General features: G+C 50.1%; 10 protein-coding genes across 10 annotated transcripts; 5 read left to right on the plus strand and 5 right to left on the minus strand.

Moving 5' to 3' along the window:
* Nucleotides 1-922: 922 nt before the first annotated feature.
* PENARI_c013G06225 (inositol-pentakisphosphate 2-kinase) lies at nt 923-2,049 on the minus strand (the record flags this gene model as incomplete). The annotated part of the gene is made up of 2 exons (XM_022633235.1): nt 923-1,129; nt 1,204-2,049. 2 exons carry the CDS (start codon nt 2,047-2,049, stop codon nt 923-925), a joined length of 1,053 nt encoding a protein of 350 aa, XP_022486787.1.
* Nucleotides 2,050-2,823: 774 nt separating this feature from the next.
* On the plus strand, nt 2,824-3,593 carry PENARI_c013G01526 (thiamine-binding protein; the record flags this gene model as incomplete). The annotated part of the gene is made up of 4 exons (XM_022633123.1): nt 2,824-2,889; nt 2,936-3,041; nt 3,334-3,436; nt 3,527-3,593. The coding sequence occupies 4 exons, from the start codon at nt 2,824-2,826 to the stop codon at nt 3,591-3,593; spliced, it is 342 nt and encodes a 113-aa protein (XP_022486946.1).
* Nucleotides 3,594-3,936: 343 nt separating this feature from the next.
* On the minus strand, nt 3,937-6,404 carry mdr2 (ATP-binding cassette permease mdr2; the record flags this gene model as incomplete). The annotated part of the gene is made up of 3 exons (XM_022633371.1): nt 3,937-4,434; nt 4,486-5,121; nt 5,175-6,404. The coding sequence occupies 3 exons, from the start codon at nt 6,402-6,404 to the stop codon at nt 3,937-3,939; spliced, it is 2,364 nt and encodes a 787-aa protein (XP_022486789.1).
* Nucleotides 6,405-6,848: 444 nt separating this feature from the next.
* Nucleotides 6,849-8,345, plus strand: PENARI_c013G08321 (Hsp90 co-chaperone CDC37; the record flags this gene model as incomplete). Its single annotated transcript, XM_022633285.1, has 2 exons — nt 6,849-7,804; nt 7,856-8,345. The coding sequence occupies 2 exons, from the start codon at nt 6,849-6,851 to the stop codon at nt 8,343-8,345; spliced, it is 1,446 nt and encodes a 481-aa protein (XP_022486938.1).
* Nucleotides 8,346-8,686: 341 nt separating this feature from the next.
* On the minus strand, nt 8,687-9,819 carry PENARI_c013G04404 (clathrin light chain CLC1; the record flags this gene model as incomplete). Its single annotated transcript, XM_022633192.1, has 4 exons — nt 8,687-9,038; nt 9,146-9,246; nt 9,314-9,549; nt 9,612-9,819. The coding sequence occupies 4 exons, from the start codon at nt 9,817-9,819 to the stop codon at nt 8,687-8,689; spliced, it is 897 nt and encodes a 298-aa protein (XP_022486974.1).
* A 262-nt stretch (nt 9,820-10,081) lies between these two features.
* PENARI_c013G02683 (CTD-interacting domain-containing protein) lies at nt 10,082-11,559 on the plus strand (the record flags this gene model as incomplete). Its single annotated transcript, XM_022633152.1, has 5 exons — nt 10,082-10,179; nt 10,239-10,330; nt 10,384-10,442; nt 10,491-10,632; nt 10,691-11,559. The coding sequence occupies 5 exons, from the start codon at nt 10,082-10,084 to the stop codon at nt 11,557-11,559; spliced, it is 1,260 nt and encodes a 419-aa protein (XP_022487007.1).
* Nucleotides 11,560-12,183: 624 nt separating this feature from the next.
* Nucleotides 12,184-13,948, minus strand: PENARI_c013G09958 (t-SNARE syntaxin TLG2; the record flags this gene model as incomplete). Its single annotated transcript, XM_022633326.1, has 5 exons — nt 12,184-12,281; nt 12,675-12,741; nt 12,826-13,169; nt 13,261-13,781; nt 13,926-13,948. 5 exons carry the CDS (start codon nt 13,946-13,948, stop codon nt 12,184-12,186), a joined length of 1,053 nt encoding a protein of 350 aa, XP_022486818.1.
* Nucleotides 13,949-14,065: 117 nt separating this feature from the next.
* Nucleotides 14,066-15,721, plus strand: PENARI_c013G09844 (calmodulin; the record flags this gene model as incomplete). The annotated part of the gene is made up of 7 exons (XM_022633321.1): nt 14,066-14,093; nt 14,744-14,859; nt 14,972-15,028; nt 15,100-15,115; nt 15,215-15,340; nt 15,396-15,608; nt 15,687-15,721. 7 exons carry the CDS (start codon nt 14,066-14,068, stop codon nt 15,719-15,721), a joined length of 591 nt encoding a protein of 196 aa, XP_022486798.1.
* Nucleotides 15,722-16,116: 395 nt separating this feature from the next.
* Nucleotides 16,117-17,240, minus strand: PENARI_c013G08079 (uncharacterized protein; the record flags this gene model as incomplete). The annotated part of the gene is made up of 2 exons (XM_022633280.1): nt 16,117-17,176; nt 17,227-17,240. The coding sequence occupies 2 exons, from the start codon at nt 17,238-17,240 to the stop codon at nt 16,117-16,119; spliced, it is 1,074 nt and encodes a 357-aa protein (XP_022486970.1).
* Nucleotides 17,241-18,506: 1,266 nt separating this feature from the next.
* PENARI_c013G04002 (glycoside hydrolase family 47 protein) lies at nt 18,507-20,514 on the plus strand (the record flags this gene model as incomplete). Its single annotated transcript, XM_022633182.1, has 4 exons — nt 18,507-19,204; nt 19,292-20,077; nt 20,139-20,396; nt 20,466-20,514. The coding sequence occupies 4 exons, from the start codon at nt 18,507-18,509 to the stop codon at nt 20,512-20,514; spliced, it is 1,791 nt and encodes a 596-aa protein (XP_022486802.1).
* Between the last annotated feature and the right edge of the window lie 61 nt (nt 20,515-20,575).

Below are 20,575 nucleotides of genomic sequence, written 5' to 3' on the forward strand. Positions count from 1 at the left end.
TTCTTGAGCTTTCGATTTTGGTTCGTTCTTGTGACTATGCATTCGGTACATAGAATAGTAGATAATTGAGCTTCTTTGCAACGGTTCATTGTTGCAAATAGTTATATGATGGCTAGCTTTGATTACAGCGTAGAACCTATATAAGTAAAAACAGACAATACGCCTACTCGTGAGTCTCAAGTCGATGACAGCAGCCCCTGAGACTTGACAAGATCATAGCCGCTTCTGAATTATTCGGATAAGATAGGTACTGGCAGGCCCCGTAGGAAGCTTAATGCGCCAGAAAAACGAGAGCTGCTTAAGCTCAAGAGTCGGAAGCTGATCGCCAGGTATATTCCGTGTGTCTTTCTACTAAAACGTGTAATATCAAGGCTCATGCGGAGAGAGGCGAACCCACTTTGCGAAAGATGTTTGTTAAACACTGATCTCACTGAATTATATATAGATACCGCTCGTCGTCCACAATGGCTTATTGAGTTCGAAGGTGTATTACAAGATTTCGATAGATATCCCTCTGAAATCGAGCTAACATTAACTCGCATAAGCCATAGTAGATTCCTTCAGCGAGTACCTGGGTGGACCAGTCTGCTCAGGTAATAAGTTACTCAGGTTGGAGTGAGTGCTCAAGAGCATGCCCAGCTTCACCCAAGGAGAAACAAAAAAGCGGCAAGAAAGCAATAAACCGGAAGATGAAAGCCAAAAAGTGGCATAATTATCAAGTACCTAGGTAGAGAAGTAATACATAAACATCCGCAATCATTAAGCACACGTATACATCAGAATAGCCGCCCGTTGTCCAGAACAAAACACACACAAAAAAAGAAAAGAAAACAGAGAGTCAGAACGCCACCAAAACCAATAGTGAAAGCCAGCGTAGTATACAAACCGAACAAGTCACATGATAAAAGGCGATACAGACGTATCATGATGAAGGGGAATATGGAGGTCTTTGTGAACCAAGCAAAGCACACTCACTAGGATCCTGGTTGCTATTGCATCCATGATACCAGCCCTGATCGATCAACTGGGTCTCCAGAGATCGCCAATATCCAGCCTTTCCACCGGCCCCAGTCTTGAGATCGAGGTCGCCGAGGCGGATTTCCACAGGACGCTTTTCATCATGGGGTATCTATCAGTGGATATGAGCATCAAAAATCGGAGTATGGTTTCAAATCCTGTTTTGTAGTTGGAAGCGGTACTCACTTTGACGAACATCGTACAGTCCCTTAGGGTCATAGCAAGCGACATCTCCCTCGACTTTGCCACAGGCCCTTGCAGCCCAACATCGCCCTCAATCTTCTGCAGCGACTGCAACCTCCGCAACGTTGAATTGCGATACAAAATACGAGCCAACCGCGGTCGATCCTTACAACCCTTAATCAACCTGGTAGCTCGCAATACATTCTCAAACTTCTCAGACACCAAATCCAGCGGACAAAACGACCGCTGCTCTTTGTGTCCCAGAAGTAAAGACTCGTGATTTTTCATCTCGCGCAGCGCACACGTTCGACACCTACGCGCCGCAGCCGGCGCAGAAGGCGATTGGTTCAGCCATTTAGGTTTGAGTTCGGCCAAAGTCGCGCCGGGTTCACCTTCAGTCGTCATATCAGTAATGAGCAAACCGAACGGTTCACTCAGACAGAGATAGCCTCCGTGGCGCTTCTTCGGGCGCGAACCGGCTACTTCATCTGCGCGGAGACGCTCGTTGCAACGGGCGAGGAGACCGTCCGGGAGTTGGACGAGGGTTTGGTCGACTAATTCCTCCGGGGAGAAGAGCGGTCGGATGATAGTGTCGAAATTGCGGACGATCTCTTTGTAGGAGATATCAGCTGTTGTTTCTTTGCGCATTCGGAGTAATTTTCCTTTGAGGCGCGCTGGGAGGGTGCTGGTTTGGTCTGGTCGGTCAATCACCGCGGATAGTGGCCTTTTCGGGTCTTTTTTCAATGTAGTTCCCGCTGTGGCGAAGCGGTAGATCACATTGGCTCCTCCCTCCGCGAGGTAGATGAGCTGAACTCCCGGTGGGAGTTCAAGGATACTGGGCTTGGTCATCCGTTTGAGCGATGGCAGTTGGGATCCGCGAGTTCACTGTCATGACGGGGCTAATTAGAGACAGCCGGAGAGAGAATCTTAACGGGAATTGCCCGAGGCTTCGGGGATGCAACGGGGGCGCGAAACAAGCTCTCTGGGGGATCGCTTGTGCATGCAGGGCTGGAGGCTAAGCTGATTGAGAGGGGCTAGACCGCGTTTAGTGGGTAGATGAAACACAAGGCGGATCTCGATCTGTGGCAGATACACAGTGCAAGTCGATCAGAACGCCCGAGGTTATGAACAAAAAACTCTCTCAGACCGCCCGGGCCGATCCCCGGAGAAATGGACGATGCAAAGAAGAAAGGAGAAGTTGAGGCTGAACTCGCAAATCCTCGACAGTTACAGTACTCGATATTTCGAAGATAGTGGATGACGTGCAGGGGTTAGTTCTTACTGATAGTCAGTTACCCCTGCAGTCGATCATCCAGTGATAATATAAAATAAAATAGAAGAGAAGAAGTAAAAGAGTCAAAGAAAAGAAGAAGTCGGGCACTGATGTAATGGCGGTCAGCAATCTGATACCTCACAGCTCGAGAGGTGTGTGCATCGAGATAAAAGAGGTCTGAGATGTTCAGCCCTGCCGACACAAGTCACACCTTGACCCAAATCTATTCTGCAAACACCTCACACCACCGTACACGAACGATTTAAACACCTCCAAGGTCGAAAATTGGCCCCATCGCATAGACCTCTTCTACTCTTTCTACCCCACCTCATCTTCCCATCAACAACGCAATGGACCCGACACCAACCACCATCCCCACGCCGGCGCACTGCGTCGCCGACTTCTGTCTGATCCCGGTAAGGAAAACCCTCTAATAGAAAATCCCCAAACTAACGCCTCCAGATCGGCACGGGCTCACCCTCAGTCTCAGCCCAGATCGCCGACGTCCAGCGGTTGATCGAAACATGCGGCTTGAAGTATGTCATGCATTCCGCTGGCACAACCATCGGTAAGAGATCTCTCCTTACAGAGCTATCTACATAGCTGCATCTGCATAGCCGGTCCACGGTGCAATCTTCCTGGGGAAGGGGAAGGGGGGAGATCTTGAGGACCTACAGTACTTCTCAATTCAGCAGGTCGAGATGAAAATCAAAGATGCTCCCCAGAAGCACAGCCAGCCGGAATCGTAACCGGAGGGCCTCGGTACACCCCGCGGCTATTTGCGTACGCGTACTTGTACAGATACAGGTGGCTATTCTGGAGAGCTGAGTGCTGACTTTGTATCACCTTGTTTTTAATAGAGGGACCCTGGGACCGGGTTCATCAGGTTATCGGGCAGGCGCATACTCTCCTTCATCAGCAGGGGATTGTTCGGATTCAGTCTGATATTCGCGTTGGATCGAGGTCAGTATTTTTATTCTCTGTTTCCTATGTTTTTGTTTCTTCTGGGTGGGATTCCCTCCATATCGAGTTTGGTTGCTAATTTTTCTATAGGACTGATAAGACGCAGTCCTTTGAGGACAAGGTTAGCAAGGTGCGAGAGCTCTTAGCCAAGGACTAGATCTCGGGCATATAAAGGCCTCCGACAGTAGTCCGGAGAATTCAATGCAGTTGACTTGTTGAATCGTTTATTCGCACACATATACCAATTCACAACTAGGAACAGAAAAAGGCCAAATCATTGCGTTCAAAGTCAACATTATATTGATACCAAGATTTACACCGTTGCCGCTAACTTAATATCTATCGCAAGAAAAGAAAAGAAAAAAAAGGCATGATGCAAAATGTGCATAAGAAGAGAGACCTCAAAAAGGGGTGAGGATAAATGCAGAGAGCGTTTTCAACAAGAATAAGTGGAGATGCCGCATCACGGGGTGATGATAGAAAAAAAGTATGGAGTGCGATTACTCCTTTTTGCGAGAGGAATGTTCATCAACCTCCACTTCTTCCACTTCCTCCTCTTCCTCCAACTCCGGCTCGGCCTCCTTCTCGAGCTCCCAGAGCCGGCCATCCTCAATGGGCTTTGGCGCAGGGGTTTTTGTTTCGCCGCCGCTCATTTGCCATTCCATAAGCTTGGAGAAAGCGCCATCGTGGGAGCTGAGCTGCTCGTATGAGCCTTGCTCGGCGACCTTGCCGTCGTTGCCGAGGACGATGATCGTGTCGGAACGCTTGATTGTGGAGAGGCGATGGGCGATGCTGATGGTGGTGTTGTTGCCGCGGAGGAGAGCGGCCAGTGCGCTGTTTACGAGGGTTTCGGATTCAGCGTCCAGGGCGGAGGTGGCTTCGTCGAGGATCAAAATGTCGGGTTCCTTGATTAGAGCACGCGCAATGGCTATGCGCTGCTTTTGGCCACCGGATAATTGAGCTCCACGGGCTCCGACGTGAGTGTCGAGTCCATCAGGCTGTGGTTTTGTTAGCTTGGGTTATGAGTGAAGCTTGTCTAGGGAACTTACGAAGTCACTGATGAATTGACAGTTGGCTTTGCGCGCAGCAGCGATAATCTCCGATCTAGATGCGTTGGGCAGACCATAGGAGATGTTGTCGGCGATTGTTCCGGAGAAAAGAACGGGTTCTTGTGAAACGACTCCAATCTTTCTCCGCAGAGATTTGGCGTTCATTCCCTTGATATCCTTGCCGTTGATCAATACCCGGCCTTCTGTAGGGCTGTAGAACCGAAGCAAGATGGACGCGATGGTGGATTTACCTCCACCAGAAGGCCCGACAATTGCCACGTTCGTTCCTTGAGGGATCTCGAAGTTCAGGTCCTGGAAGATGGTCACAGCAGGACGAGTGGGATAACTGAATGTGACATTTTCGAAACGGATGGGGCCGCGAGCGGATTCAACCTTGAGACCCTTAGTCGGGTGAATTGTAGGTTGACGATCCTGTAGCTCGAAGAGTCGGCTTGCCGCACCCACACCCTTCATCAGTTCCGAGTAGAAGCTGGACAGACCAAACATGCTAGATCCTGCATATGCCGTGTACATGAGGAACGAGGTCAGTTCTCCAATGCTGATAGCACCGGATTGAACCATTCCACCGCCGACATAGAGCAAACACAAAATGGTCATATTTCCCATCAAGCCAGTCTAATAAGGAGTTAGTTAAATTCACCAGGTCACCATCACCCCAGGAAACTTACCGAACTGAAGAAGGTTGCACTGATCAAAGATTCTCGCTTTCCAAGATTGAAGATCTTCCGCACTTGATTGTTGTAGCGGTTGACCTCCAGAACTTCACCGGCAAACGACTGACTGGTCTTCACATTGCCCAGGCGCTCTTCGGCAATCTTGGTCAAAGATCCCAAGTTCTTTTGGATCTTGCGACTAAGGTTTCTGATAGCACGACCATAGAAAAGAGCACCAAGACCAATTGGAGGAAGCAACAAAGCCAAAATACTTGACAGCTTCAAACTGGTATAAGCCATCAGACCGAAACCAGCAGCACCGCTGACAGCGGCACGCAATCCATCCGACAAGTTCTGGGTAATACTCTTGCCAACAATGATAGTGTCGGAACTAAGTCGCGAGATCAGGTCACCAACTCGGTTCGCATCGAAGAACTCGGCATCCTGGATGAAGGTTTGGCGGAAAAGCTTGGAACGAAGTCTGGCAACAATGCGCTCACCGACAATTCGGAGGATAATGATACGCCCATAGTTGGCACCAGCGCCCACGAGTAAGATACCACCGAGAGCAGTGTAGAACATGGGGAGACTCAAGCCAAACAATTCACCGCCTCCCTCTGCTACGCTCTTGGTCGCGGTGTCCATAATTTTACCAATAGAGAATGGGATCGACATGGTGATGGACGAGGAGATCAGAAGAAAGAAGAAAGCGAAGCCGAGGGCCTTGGATTCGGGACGTGCAACCTTCAAGAGTCGCCAGATTTCTTGGAATCCGGACTGCTTGCCCGATGCCCCGTCCTTAGCCAATCTGGCGCTCATGTTGACCTGTGCTGCCTTTGCCGCTCGCTCAGACAGCTCGAATCCTTTGTCCTCTCCATCTTCTTCCGGTTCCGGAGTCGACCGGGTGGCTTGGTTTTGGGCTCGCTCTTGGGGAGGTGTGGACGCGGGTGGTTTCACTTGGAGGAGGTGCGTGGTGGAAGAAAACAGGCGGGCCTGAGAGACAATGCGAGACGCTGCAGGGGTATATTTGATGTTGTTATGTTGAAGCAATAGCGGACTAGACCCGTCGCGGAGGGCTCCCGATGCGGTTGAGTAGAGTCGGTTCAACCAATTGCGATCGCCGGTAGCTATTGAAGGCGACGTCGTCTTGGGGAGTAGATCGCGAGTAAAGGAACTGTATGGTCTCAAGGTCTGCCGTGGGCTGACGCCCAGGGCCAAGGACACTGGGAACCTGGTACCGCGCATCTCGGGGTTGGGTCGGATGAGGCTCGAAACGGAATTAAGATGTCAGGGAAACAAACCAAGACATGGCATATCTGATTGGGTATATTTAGGTCAAAAAAGTCACATGGCAGTCAACCACTCCTTGAAAAGTGCCGGAGGTGTTGAGATGTGATGAGATCTGGAGCTCCGACGCCCGCGGCCATCGGCAAGCGGTTTTCGGGGGCTGATTCTGCCCGAGACTACCGCCTATAGAAGCCGTTCGAGAGCTTTCGATGCGTCGTTTATTTTGGCGCCAGAAGTGTTGTTTATTCAAGTTGAACTTGTGTCGTTCGCCTCAATAGCATCTTGTCCAGCTTCTCTGTTACTGGTCTACCCTATAATCATCGCCCGTTCACGACGTGATCTCTTCCACCTTTGCTGATACCTTACCCCACCTCATACTGTACAAGTTCACTGTCAGCCAACATGGTTCTTGACTACAGCAAATGGGACGCTCTGGAGCTTTCCGACGACTCGGACATCGAGGTCCATCCCAATGTCGATAAGAAGTCGTTCATCCGCGCCAAACAGGCCCAGATTCACCAGCAACGAGAGCAGCGTCGCCATGAGATCAAGACCCTGAAGTACGAGCGCATTATCAACGACGGGCTTTTGTCGCGCATTGATAAGCTCTTGGACACTCTCAAGAAGCATGAGGACTCATCCGCCTCCCCAGATGAGTTCATTTTCCAAACTATCATGGACTTCGCGAGCAACCCCGCCGACGACCAAGCTCCCACCCCGCCAGAAGGGGTCTATACACACGAACCGGAACAGCCCAAGTTCTCTCAGATGATGAGTTCTTTGGTAGATCAGGTGAAGAAGGATTTTGAAGAGTCTAAGCCCGACAACCTGTTCAAGGCATACATCAAGGGTGTGACTGGACACTTGGAAAAGGTCCAGGGACTCCAAAAGGAATTACTCGCAAAGCTCGCTCAGCTTGAGAAGGAAGAAGGCGCAAAGATCACCAGTGATCAGTTGCATGAGGGCTTCAACCAATCACACGTCGCCAAGGCCCAGCAGGCGAAAGCTGCGTCTAAGAACAAGGAGAGCTCCGTTGAGCTGCTGAACCCGGGTGCGGGGAGCTCCGCATCCAAGGCTGATGATGAGGGCGAGGACGATGACCCCGCCAATGTCGAGATCAGCCCTCTAGCAAAGAAGTTCGCTCACCTCAAGACTGGTGACTATAAGGCCTACTTACAGTTCATCTCGGCCAACCCGGAGATTGTCGCCGAGAAGGAGACAGATGGTCTGCTTGTTGAGGCATTTAATAGCCAGCTCAAGGGCGACGAGGACTATGCCCGTCAATGTGTCCACCAAGGTTTGCTTTTGCAATACTGCCGGTCTCTTGGCCGTGACGGCATCCAGCTGTTCTTCACTCGGTATGTTACCTGATTCAGTCTTGTCTGGTACCTAGCTAACATATATTCCAGTATCACCACCAAGGACCACCGCGCATCAACCCTGTTCCTCAATGACGTGAATGATACCTACTTCCGCATCAAGTCTCGAGCTGCTGAACTCAGCAAGGAGAACTCGGCATCTAATGACCCCGCTGGTGTAGAGCAAATCCAGCTACACGCCGTTGACCCCAACACCAAGATCACTATCAACCTCCCCGCTGCCAATAGCGAGGATCCTACTGAGATCGAGGTCCGTAAAATCTTTGACGCTTTCCCTGCGGACTTGCAGAAGGCGCTGGAGACCGAGTCCCTGGATGAGGTGAACAAGGTTCTCGGCAGGATGACCGTCGAGGAGGCGGAGGTTGTCGTGGAGCAATTGGGCAACGGCGGTATGCTCAGCCTCGAGGAAGGCATTGTCGATGCTACAACGGAAGAGGGCCAGAAGAAGCTGAAGCAGTTGGAGGCAGAGGGCAAGGAGGAGGTTGGCGAGCCTGGTGGCGATGTTACCGAACTTGACTAAGGATATCCCAAAAGTAATTGCATGAACATATGTTTGAAGAGTCGCCAGCGTAATATCTGCAGCCTGTATTAACTTAGCTGTTCTATACAGATCTGATCGACATGATAAGATGCTACAGTCCAATCCGGGATAGTTGACTGGAGAAAAAATTAACCTTGGTATTAACGATGCTATCGATTTGAGACTAAATTACAGATCGATCTCCCTGGACGGTTCGCTGCGCGGAGTAAAAATAGAAAGAAAAGAACAAGAGACGCAGCGGCCAGCTCAAGTTCATAGTCACCGCATCCTTCAACCCCAGACTCCCGCTCCCCGGAACCTGAAGCATTAAAGTGCCTCATCTAGATTCCACTGGCTCCGGGTGCTTCCTGATCCTTCTTGAGCTCGATCAACAACTCGCGGAACCGCTCCTTTCCGGAGCCGCTGGCACCGCCTGCGGAGCCCTTGCCCGAAACATCAACCAGCTTAGCAATGCGCTCCCAGCTTGTGCCTCCGGCGGAGGTATCCTCTCGGTTGGCAAGGAACTGCTCGGCTTCGGTGCGGGTCTGGGCGCGGCCCTTGTCGGCCTTGTTGTTGTAGGAAAGGTAGAAAGCATCAATGTCCTCTTTGGCCTTTGCGATTCTCTCGGCCTTCTTTTCGGCGGCGATCTCCTCACGGCGGGCGATCTCGGCGTCACGCTTCTCACGCCATTCACTGTAGATTAAACATGTCAAGTTAGCTTGATGCTTCGAGTCAAAAGGAAACGAATGCGGTTCGGAAATGGAATGCGCCGAGAATCCGGGTTCTGAGAGTAAACTTACCGGACAAACGGACCCTCGTCCTCATCATTCTGAGTGCTCTGGTAGCCAGTAGGGGGGAAGGGAGAGCCGGAGCCAGTAATGGTACCACCAGGGGCAACGCGCTGAATAGATGAACCCCTGGTCAGCAACTGTGATATTATCATGAGATAGCCAATGACGGTTCCATACCTCGTTCTGTGCCTGAGTCTCCATTGAGGGGAAAGACGACTCGAATTGACCAATCTCCTCCACGGGCTCACCGTCATCTCCGCCTAGTAGGTCGTTCCCCGCGTTGATGTTCTCATCATCGCCAACGTGGTCTTGAGGGGTAGCGAATTGGTCTGCATCTTGACCGAGAGCAGCACGCTCACGGGCAAGGAAGTCATCTTCGGAGGCGCGCTGGCCATCGGCCACTTCGGTCTGGCCTAAATGCGGGTCATGTTAGCTCCGATGCGGCAGCGGCAGGAGAGTAAGGTGGGTTACATACCCTCAGAGAAGTCCTCCAGAGAAGGGAAACGGTCAGCCATCTTTATAGTTTGAATGAAATGACTGGGAGGAGTAGTGAAAGCTTTGTCGGTGTCAGAATCAGAAAGGTCGATCAACAGCGAGGTTGAGGTGGCCACGACGGGTGTCAACACGGGCGGCGAGGCCCCGTCCGATTCTGCCGGCTGGGCGGTCTGAATGCTGGGTGTCATTGTAGCAATTGAAAGCTAAAGAGATCACGTACTTGACGGAAGAAGAAAAGCTTCGCCCAGAAAGAAAATCGTTTTGTTGACGTCTTTTGGTTTTCTGGTTATCACATGCGAATTCACCTCGCAATTGTCAAGGCTGCCTATTTCCTCGACCTCCTCTCAGTCCAGTCTCCAGACGGTCTTGCGACTTCCACTCCGACAATCTGATACTTATTCCTACGAAGCTCCTTTTCGTATCCCTGCGTTCCGACATATTGTATCCATCATGGCCTATACCGATGATGCAGTCAAAGCAAAGCTCTCAGCTCTCAATGACTCCCAGGAGAGCATCGTTACTGTTGCGCAATGGGTCATGTTCCACAGGTACTCAGCACCGCTTCTGACACCTAATCAAGGAGACTTGCTAACACAGAATGCATTAGACGACATGCCGAACGAACCGGTCAAATTTGGCTTCAGAGAATCCGCGAATCCCCTCCTCCCAAACGTCTCAACTTGATCTACCTGGCGAATGGTAGGTGCCGTCCCGCGCTCAAGCTCCCGCTCTGTCCACTAACAGATTCACAGAGGTGGCCCAACAATCCAAGGCGCGTGGAAAGGATGATTTCCTTATTGCCTTTTCCCCGGTCAGTCTTTATACGAGCGCTGCATGAACCACGCTAACGGAACATCAGATTGTTGTGGAAGCTACAGCCACGGCTTACAAGGGTAACTCGAATGATTTCCAACAAAGAATCCGCCGAGTTGTGGAGGTCTGGAGACAACGCAATGTCTTTGAGGGACCGATTCTGGATGCGGTGGAAGCTACTGTGAATGGTAAGTTGAAGCACTTGCCAATGCCTATGCGGCGGAGATTGAACTGATCATGCTTTAGAAATCGACAAGACTCGCTCTACCACCAAGAAGCAAACCCTTGGAGGCTCTTTCTTCAAGGACAATTCATCCGGTTCCACTCCATCTGAACTTCAGCCTTTGGTCCCATTGCAGGTTGCTCTCTCCAAGGCCGCTCTGAGCTCGAACTCGTCTGCCACAACTGCCATTTCCGAGTTCGACACACTGCATGATCCCAAGAACCCACAGCCCACTCCGCCTGTCCAAGCTGCCCGTCTTAGCCACCTCTTGAAGACTCTCGCCAATGCCGAGAGCTCAGTCTCTGAGGTTATCAAGTCACGCCGCGCCTTGATCGATGGACTCGAGAAGATGCTCCAGACTAACCGCGCTGAACTTGCAAAGGAGGAGATTCTTAGCACAGATATCTCGGCAAAGAAGACTCAGGTCGACATCAAGAAGCACGAGGTCGAGGATGCTATTATGCGCGGCATCTCAAGCGAAGATAGTTCTGCCGCACCTGGCGAACACGGCGGCCATGACGAGTCAGTCGCCCGTCCAGAGGTCGAGGCTCTGACTCCACCCCCAGTGGAAGCCATCACCCCCGTGGGGTCCCCGCAGCCTGAGAAGCAGCAACCCGAGAAGCAGCAGATCCGCCGTGGGCCATTTACCGAAGACGCGGACGAAGAAGAGACCCCAGACTGGGCCAATCTCGAAATTCCTCCCGACGCTGCCCCAACAGGCAACGGAGCTTCAGCCACACTTTCCCTTGGCCAAGGCAATGACTTCGATCTCGCTACCAATGGACAAGCAAAGCGACGAAAGATCTCCCACGGCGAGGAAGACTACTCGGAATTCGCAGGTGGTGATCTGGATGCTGATGTTGCAGAGTTGCTTGCCAGCCAGGGCAAGTAGAAGTTTAATTTACTGTTTTCTAGGTAATTCTAACTGGCTGCTTTTGATGTGATTTATCCTTTCTGTATTTCCTCTTTTGTCCGCTTTCCCGGCTCCATCCACGGTTGTATTTCGAATACCATGCATGTACGAGAATCGAAGCATGGGACAACCTTTTCTGTCGACTTCTTTCAAATGCCAGTCTCCAGTTTAGGCACATGTGAATCTGACCAGGATATCTGCACATGCACTTCTACCTGTACGGAATACCGTTAATTTACCGCGTTACCAACTACACCCGCGTTGAGTGCTTCCGATTTATTTAGAAGAAAGGGTTTTCTTGCGCTAGTATGAACCTCTTATACTTGCTCCCCCGAGTCTCGAGCTCCCCTCCAACCCTCCCCACCCAAAATGTGGCTGTCCATAATGTACTACCTTTTTTTCTTCTCCTGCCCTTCGTTTACTACGTGAGATACGGTTATCCACCGTGCTGTTCCCTATCCACATCTGAATCCGCCTCGATCAACAACCATGTCGAAGAACTAGGCATGGACAAGTTCTACTACCACCCGATCTGGCCAGAGCGCTAGTACTATCCAGATTTCACCGAAGAAGCCACCGCCAAACGGATGAAGGAGCCATGATCTAAAACACATATTTGGTTTCTGGAGTCCTCGTGAAGTTGGAGAGTTGGAGACGTTCCCAGGAGCAAGAAGAACCAACGCTCTTGTTCCTAGGATACTCTAAAATAGTCCTCGTAAGCAATGCTCAATCCAAGACAGTTTCATGAGTCGACATTTATTCGATGGCGCTCTTGAGTGAAATCCCATGATTCATAATAGATATGATAAGCCAAAAGGAATAACTTATAAGCCGCAACGGCACTACATCTATGTGCAAAATGATCCTCACTTTGGTTACATTAACTATTAACCAATGCTATTTGCAAGATCATCGGAATATATCCGGATCCATCCACCGATCTCGCGCAAATCGAGTCGACAAATGATGTCCCCGCCCCCTGTTCACAGAAGCCAGTACAGAGCGACGGATATTATTTGAGGATTCATCTTCAGGCGGCGGTGGTGGCGCAGAGCTGCCTCCCTTTGGTTTTATCACCAGAACGATAATCATACCTACTACAAGCAGCAGGAGCAAGATCATGACCTTGCGTTTGGTAGTTCGCCGTTGGTAGCCCGTAGCCTGAAGGTAAGTCAGTCTCTAGTCACAGCCAAAAGAGTACATGTATATAGAACGAAACAACAGGAAAGGAATACATGTACATACCACTTTCAGTTCCTTGTCCGCGGCTCTAACCTCAGTGCCCATGCGCTCGACGTTGTAATCTATACGGTCGAGCATGGTCCCTTGATCGATGATCATGCTCTGCAGCTCGCGGAAGATATCCGACAACTCGATAATTCCCTTTGCGATATCGTTGATCTCACGCTCTCGCTGTGCAATGGCGGCATCGTTCGTCCCCGTACTCCGTTGTGAGGTCTGCTGCAACATCGTTTGCGAGAAGGACCGATCCGCATCTGACTCCATCATCGACGGATCCGTGTATGGGTTCTGAGCTTGCATGGGCGCGCCATCAAATGGCGTCGCTATACCCTCTAGGTCTCGTAATTCTGCTCATCACACGTTCAACGGTTAGCCCTGTCTCCCACCATCAAAAGCACCACAGAGGGGGATTGGGGGATTGGATCAGGCACAACATACTCCTCAGATAGGTACTTTGCTTCTTCCTAAAGCGCGCACTAGCCTCCTGAACCCTAGCCGCAAGCGAAATCTGAATATTCTTCGCCATAGTCTCCTCCCCGCTGCTAACACTACCCTGCGCCCTAGAATCCAGCACCATAGTCTCAATGCGCTGAATAGCGCGCTGGCAATCATGAAACGCGCGGGTGATATCCTGCGTCAGGCGCTCGATAACGCCCTCATCTTGTCTCCGCAGATCCTCATCCCCAAAGCCCGGCAGCAGGTGTTTCTGGTGCAGCTTATCCAGCTGGGATGATTTTTGGGCGATATCGGCTAACAGCTCAGAGACCTCTTCCTGCACGTCAACCCAGCGCGGTGGCAGGAGGTCCATTTCGATTACCATGTCGCCATCTTCGTCTGTGTCCGGGATTAGGCGTCTGTTTTCTTCGGGGTTGGAGGGTGTGTCGGCGAAGCCATTGGTTGGGGTGAAGGCGGGTTTCTTGGCCGGGTGGTGGATTAGGGATTGGCGGTAGGAGAGGTAGCTGTGTGTGTGGGTTAGGTGTCAGTATTTGTTTTAGTTTTGTGTGGTCTGGGTTCGTTGCTTTGTGGTTGTCTCTTGCGCTGACGGGTTGGTCTGCGTCTGCGGTCCGGATGGGGTATGGGTATGGGTATGGGGGGTTGCGTACAGGTTGGTGCGATCCCGCCACATTGTGTGGGTGTTTCAGGGATCTGGTTGGGTGGGTTTATTGGTTTGTTATAGAAATCATGGTCTGCGCTGGGATTGAAGGTGTGTCTGGGTGCGTCTGGGGTGATAGGAGCTCTCCACATGCAGGATGTCGGAACATTGAAAGGCTGTAAGTTAGGCCCGGTAATAATTATGTAACATTTTGTATTGTCGATACTAGAGAGTTGTATTTTTGGTATGACGCTGTAATCTGGTACAGACTCAGGTGCACGAGAAACGACTGTTTCTTCTATTCAAATGTACCGGGATATCAGTCGTAAAACCCCTTATCTCTTGTTATGTACAGTGGTTGTGTACTCAACTATGATGAGGTACACGGTGTTAGTGGCACGCCCCAGATTTTAGTATCCACGTATGTAATGGGGCAAATATTTAATCATACAGTCCAATATCTAAAGCTCGTATATAGATTATTGTATAGTCTCTATTTATAAGATGTCTATATATTCACCTGATATGCCCCGCAGTCAGAGATAAACTAATAAAGTCTGCTAATAATGCACGCTGTCGATATTACTATTTCGGTAGAAGACGCTTGGGGCATACCTAGCTACATATAGACCTAGCTCAAGACCAAGCTTTGAACCCGCCCTCCAAGGTCCAAAATAATAAATGACCATAATGACAGAATAGACTAAGACAATAATAGACTAGAGATAGTCTAGACAGCATTGACAGCTAAGCAACGTCAGCTGAGTTCAGCCCTGGGGGTCAGGTTCCCACCGCCCTGGGGTGAACAACGCTGACTGGGCACCTCAGGCACGCTATTTTGGTCTGGTAAGGCTGTCCCCCTTAAACTCTTCTTCATTTCCCCGTTTGACCCCTCATTTCTCGAATTCCCTCTCTCTGCATTTTTGCTATCTATCTTCATCATGGTATGTCTGGCTTTTCTCGTCCCTAAAATCGCCCTGCTTCAAAAATAAACACCCCACCTTGCGGGGCATGCTGCCTGTTGGAACCTCGCTGACGCCGCATCGCATCACGTAGGCCGATTCTCTGACCGAAGAGCAAGTCTCTGAGTACAAGGAGGCGTTCTCCTTGTTTGTAAGTGTTTCCACCCGTGGATTGAAGGTGTGAAGGCTGGACAACATACTGACGGCTTTGTTGCGAAATAGGACAAGGATGGCGATGGTAAGTGTGACCTCGCCCGACAACCCAGTTAAACTGGCAGCAGTGTCTCCCGTCCCCGAATTGAAAGAAACAATATACTAAGACCAATTCCACCTCCAGGACAAATTACCACCAAGGAGCTTGGCACCGTCATGCGCTCTCTGGGCCAGAACCCCTCCGAGTCCGAGCTGCAGGACATGATCAACGAGGTTGACGCCGACAACAACGGCACCATTGACTTCCCCGGTACTTTCCCGTGTCCCCTAGACCCCAAACGAGATGGCTATTGACCCGCCGATAGAGTTCTTGACCATGATGGCCCGTAAGATGAAGGACACAGATTCCGAGGAGGAGATTCGCGAAGCGTTCAAGGTATTCGACCGCGACAACAACGGTTTCATCTCCGCCGCTGAGCTGCGTCACGTCATGACCTCCATCGGTGAGAAGCTTACTGACGACGAGGTGGACGAGATGATCCGCGAAGCGGACCAGGATGGCGATGGCCGGATCGATTGTATGTTCACCAGTTGAGACAACCCTGGAAGTTACCAGCGGTTACTGCCCACCAGATGCTAACCTTGACCTCTTACAGACAACGAGTTCGTCCAGCTCATGATGCAAAAATAAATAACGCATTTCCCTTGTGCCTTTTCCATGCTAGTTGAAGTCCGGGTTTCAAACGATGTTTCTCTTCGATTATATCTTCCCATCTCAATTTTCCAATACCGGTTTCCTGTAGTCTATTCTCGTTAGACTGAGTTTCTTGGACGATTCATGATCAAGCGTGTGCTTTTGCAGACGGAAGTCAGGGCGATGCTTTGAGCTATAGTGTCTAGATTAAGAATCATCGCTCTCTCTCTCTCTCTCTACTTGTTCCATGTCTATCTAAAACTAAAGCAATATCCAAGGTATAGTATATATGTAGCCAGGCATCTCTCAGTTCTTGGAGTGCATTTATATCTAGTTGTTGGTAGACCATTCCAGTCCAGATTCAAAGCACATATTGCATTCCAACATTCAATCTACCGATTAAACCGCAAAACCTCCATAAACTGCCTAGCAACATCCGTCCCAGCAGAAGGATCCAAATCCTCCTCAAACCGCTCAGAACCAACAACCTCACCAATCCTCCCATCCATTCCAAACCCAGACAAACCTTCCTTCCGCGACAATTCACCCCCCTTCAACCTCCTCAACCTCTCCAAAATCTCCTTCCCAAGCCCAGGGACAAGAATAGCCTCCTTAGCCTCAACCCCAAGCCTACCCCAAAACTCCCGAATAAGCTGCGCAGTAGCCAAATACTCCGCCTCAATATCCGACTCCTCAATCGCATCAAAAGAGAAATCAACACCTGAATCATTCAGCGAAGAACCATCATCAACACCAACACCACCGCCGTGATTCTCGTCCTGGCCTTGGCTAACAGGCAAAGACTCAACAACAGACGGACCCCGCCATTCGATCTCAACAACAGTCCCACGCACACGCGCCGTCGGGAACGTCTGCCGCACGTCGCCGAGTCGCACGCGGAAATCGCCTACGTCGTAGACTATCCCGTTCGGGACGGTTACTGTCAGGCGGTGGCACCAGAAGGGTTGGCAGGCGTAGGTGAAGTGCTGGAAGAGGGACGTGTAGGAGGATGAGGGGACAGTTGTCATTATCATTTGGGGGGAGTCGGGTGTTTGTGTTGTGTTTGGGTTTGTGATTCCATTTTGGGTCTGGGTTTGGGCTTGGCTTTGGTTTGGGGTGGCTGTTGCTGGTGTGCCTGCTGGACTCTGTGCTGAGGCGGGTGTTGCATTGGCGGTTGCAGTTGCAGACTGGTCTGCTGGCTCGGAGGTATAGATGAAGCCGTGAGTTGGGTAGTGGGTTAGTGAGAGGAATTGCATATACCGCGGGTTTGAGGGCTTTTTGTTTGAATTTGCTGATGCTGGGACGAGGCCCGGTGTATCGCGGAATAGTTTTTGTTCTAGGCCCCAGCGGCCGATTGGGGTTAGTTCTTCGTCTGTGAAGGCGGCGCGGAGACGCTCTGTTACTGCTGGTAGGGCCGTTGAGGCATTTGGCATTGAGGGGATGAAGTAGACGCTTTGAGGTGTTAGTCTAGGGATCTATGTCTTAATGGGTGGGGGGATTACCCGGTGATAGGCATTTTGGATGTCTTCTTTAGTTGGCAGATAAATGGTGATGAAGGGAGAAAGAATCACGGCGGTGTCGGTGTCAAACCGTGTGATATCAAGGACCAGGATGACCAAGGTGGTTTTAAGGGGTCTCCGAGCTCCTTTAGTCCTGCTATGGGAGCAGATATGTTGATGTCAGGTTGTGATGGTCAATATAGACTGAATGTGACCATTGATTGCTCCGGCCAAGTCCAGATAAAGAGACAAATGCGATTTGAGGAGCTTTGCAGTCTATAGTCTGGTCAGTATGAAAGCAAATCATATGGTGTGTGGTACTCACCTGTGCTTGAATCGATTATAGACTTGGTTTATACAGAGAACTCCAGTGGTTCAAGATCTCCAGCTCTCCCCGAAGAAACATCGAGGTGCAAACAGTGCAAACATAGCAACCCAGCCTGAGGGAGAGCTTCCTTCAACTACACTTCCATCTTGTTTCTTATGTTTGGTTTTGTAAGCCAGATTTTTCAAGAGCTTGTCATATATCGGAGTCAGATTTAGGATGGCCAGTTTCTCTTGGTCATATACAAAGAGCTAGCACTTTGGTCTTAAAATCTTTCAGGTCTATGATATTGAACGATCTAAAAGATATGCTGTCAATTTATCCACGTTCCTTAGACTTGAGATCATATGTGAAACTCATATATTTAATGTTTCAGCCAACGAGAATGTTTCTAAACCAAGCCTCGAAATCGGAATGATCAACAAAAAAGTCCCTTACCCGATGGATGGGGTCAGGGGCCGCAGTGGAGCAGTGGCGTCGCAGGCATCAAAACTTAGCACAGTCCAGCACAGATTTAAAGTGCTGTCAAGTCTAGACCTGAGATCGGGCGAGTTTGACATCTAATAATAAACCTGCGTTTGAGGATACTTCTCCCTTGCCTTTGAATCAAAGGGGTTACATTCTCTAATGCGCCGCCAATCATGACTGTTTGTATATGCAACATCTTGCCTATGAAAGTTCCGAAAACACCGACGATCAATGGAGCTCTTACACAGCCGTGTCTATCCTTCTACATGTAGACCTCTCATAATCCGTGACGTGCGTCCACATGGCGTCACCCTTAAAGTGTCTCCTGTCCTCCCACTCTGTTTACATTTGACTCCCAATCTACTCTGTACAGGGGACGAATTCCCTCAGTAGTGGAATGTGCTACAGCCGACCTTGATTAACGCGCTCACACTCTTTCATGTTTCTTTTCATTCCTTTATTTTCATTCCCTACATCATTTTCATTCACCATGTATTACAAGCGCAAAACCCGACCTTTTTCCACAGCGTTGTTCCTAATTACTGCGACATATGTCCTATTCTTCTGGCTACCCTCTACATCATATTACCGCCGTCTACCAAAACCGATCTCTAGAAAAGACACCACTGTCCGCAAAGATGCCATTCGCTTAAATAAAGTCACAGAGCACTACCCCGTGACAGAATTCATCCCGCTACCAACAAGTCCAGCTTCCATCCCACACATCCAATATGACTTCCCACCAGAATCCAACAGCGAGCGCAAATCAAGACTCAAGAAGCAAAGGGCCATCAAGGAGGCATTCATGCATTCCTGGAATGGGTATAAGGAATATGCCTGGCTGAGAGATGAAGTGAAACCCAGGACCGGAGGGTATCAGGATACCTTTAATGGGTGGGGCGCCACACTTGTTGATTCCCTCGATGCGCTGATTATTATGGGTCTGGATGACGAGCTTGAGCTGGCTCTCGAGGCTCTGGAAGAAATCGACTTTACTACTACGGCTAGTAAACAAGTCCCGGTTTTCGAGATCATTATTCGGTATATGGGTGGCTTTATTGCTGCTCACGATTTGACGAATGGCAAGCATCCTGTGCTCTTGAAAAAGGCCGTGGAGCTGGGTGAGATGATTTTCAATGCGTTTGATACGCATAATCGCATGCCCCAGATGCGCTGGGAGTGGATGAAGTAAGATATTCCCATGGCGAGTCCAGCCCGCTGTGATCCTTCGGTGATCACACTACATGAAAGAAGGCATTTATTAACTGTGCTCAGATCTGCCAAGGGAGAGGAAATCAAGCCTTCTCCTCGCAGCAGTTTGGCGGAAATCGGTTCCCTCACAATGGAATTTACCCGCCTAACCCAATTGACAGGAGACCCCAAGTACTATGACGCCGTACAGCGCATCATGAACGAGCTCGAGATTGGACAAGACAAGACCCGATTGCCCGGAATGTGGCCAACATGGATCAACACCGACAAAATGGGATTCGACGACTCGGAATTCACCATCGGCGGATGTGCCGATTCCGCATACGAGTACTTCCCTAAAGCACACATCTTACTGGGAGCACAGACAGACCAATACCGCCGAATGTACGAAAAAGCCATCGAAACATTCAACGAGAACCTGCTCTTCCGGGCAATGACCAAAGACGAGGATCAGCATATTCTCTTCGCTGCAAATATCATCGCCATGAGAGGTAACGCGAAGACTTTCCAGTACTCGCCTGACCACCTCAAGTGTTTCATGGGCGGCACTGTGGCAATCGGAGCAAAGGTTTTTAACCGGCCTGAGGATATGTATGTCGCCAAGGGGTTGACGGACGGTTGCGTCTGGGCGTATGATGTTATGCCAACGGGCATCATGCCAGAGGTGTTCAAGGTCAGTCCCTGCCGACACCACGATGACTGCCCTTGGGATGAAGAGCAATGGTATGAGGATGTGCTTTCGCGATCTATCGACAACGAGGAAATCAGAGAGAGAGCCGCTGATCAGATCGAGGCTCATCGACTGCCGCCCGGTGTTACTGATATCCGTGATGCATCGTATAACCTTCGGTATGTTTTATTGTCGTCTTCATATTTCTGTCCAAATCTTCGCACTGACATTCATATTCAGACCTGAGGCACTCGAGTCTGTTTTCATCATGTATCGGATTACTGGAGACAAGACTCTTCTGGATACTGCGTGGCGCATGTTCCAGAACATTGACAAGGCGACTCGGTCTAATTTTGGTCATTCTTCTATCAATGATGTGCGCGAGAGCAAACCGAAACAGAATGATAAGATGGAGAGCTTTTGGTTGGCTGAGACTTTGAAGTATCTCTATCTCATCTTCTCGGAGCCAGATCACATAAGTCTGGATGATTATGTTCTGTATGTCTTTTTCTCTGCGCAGAAGTTATATTTTGCTTTTTGTAAGAATGAGCTAATCGTTTCCAACAGGAGCACCGAGGCGCATCCCTTCAAGCGGGCAAACGCTTCTCATACTTGACGCTTTTCGTATTCTCAAACCATTGGGCGGACCGGCGTTATGGGGCATTCAGGATTTGTAT

Source organism: Penicillium arizonense (assembly GCF_001773325.1).
Source record: "Penicillium arizonense strain CBS 141311 chromosome Unknown PENARI_contig013, whole genome shotgun sequence".
In the NCBI taxonomy this organism is placed as follows: Eukaryota; Fungi; Ascomycota; class Eurotiomycetes; order Eurotiales; family Aspergillaceae; genus Penicillium; species Penicillium arizonense.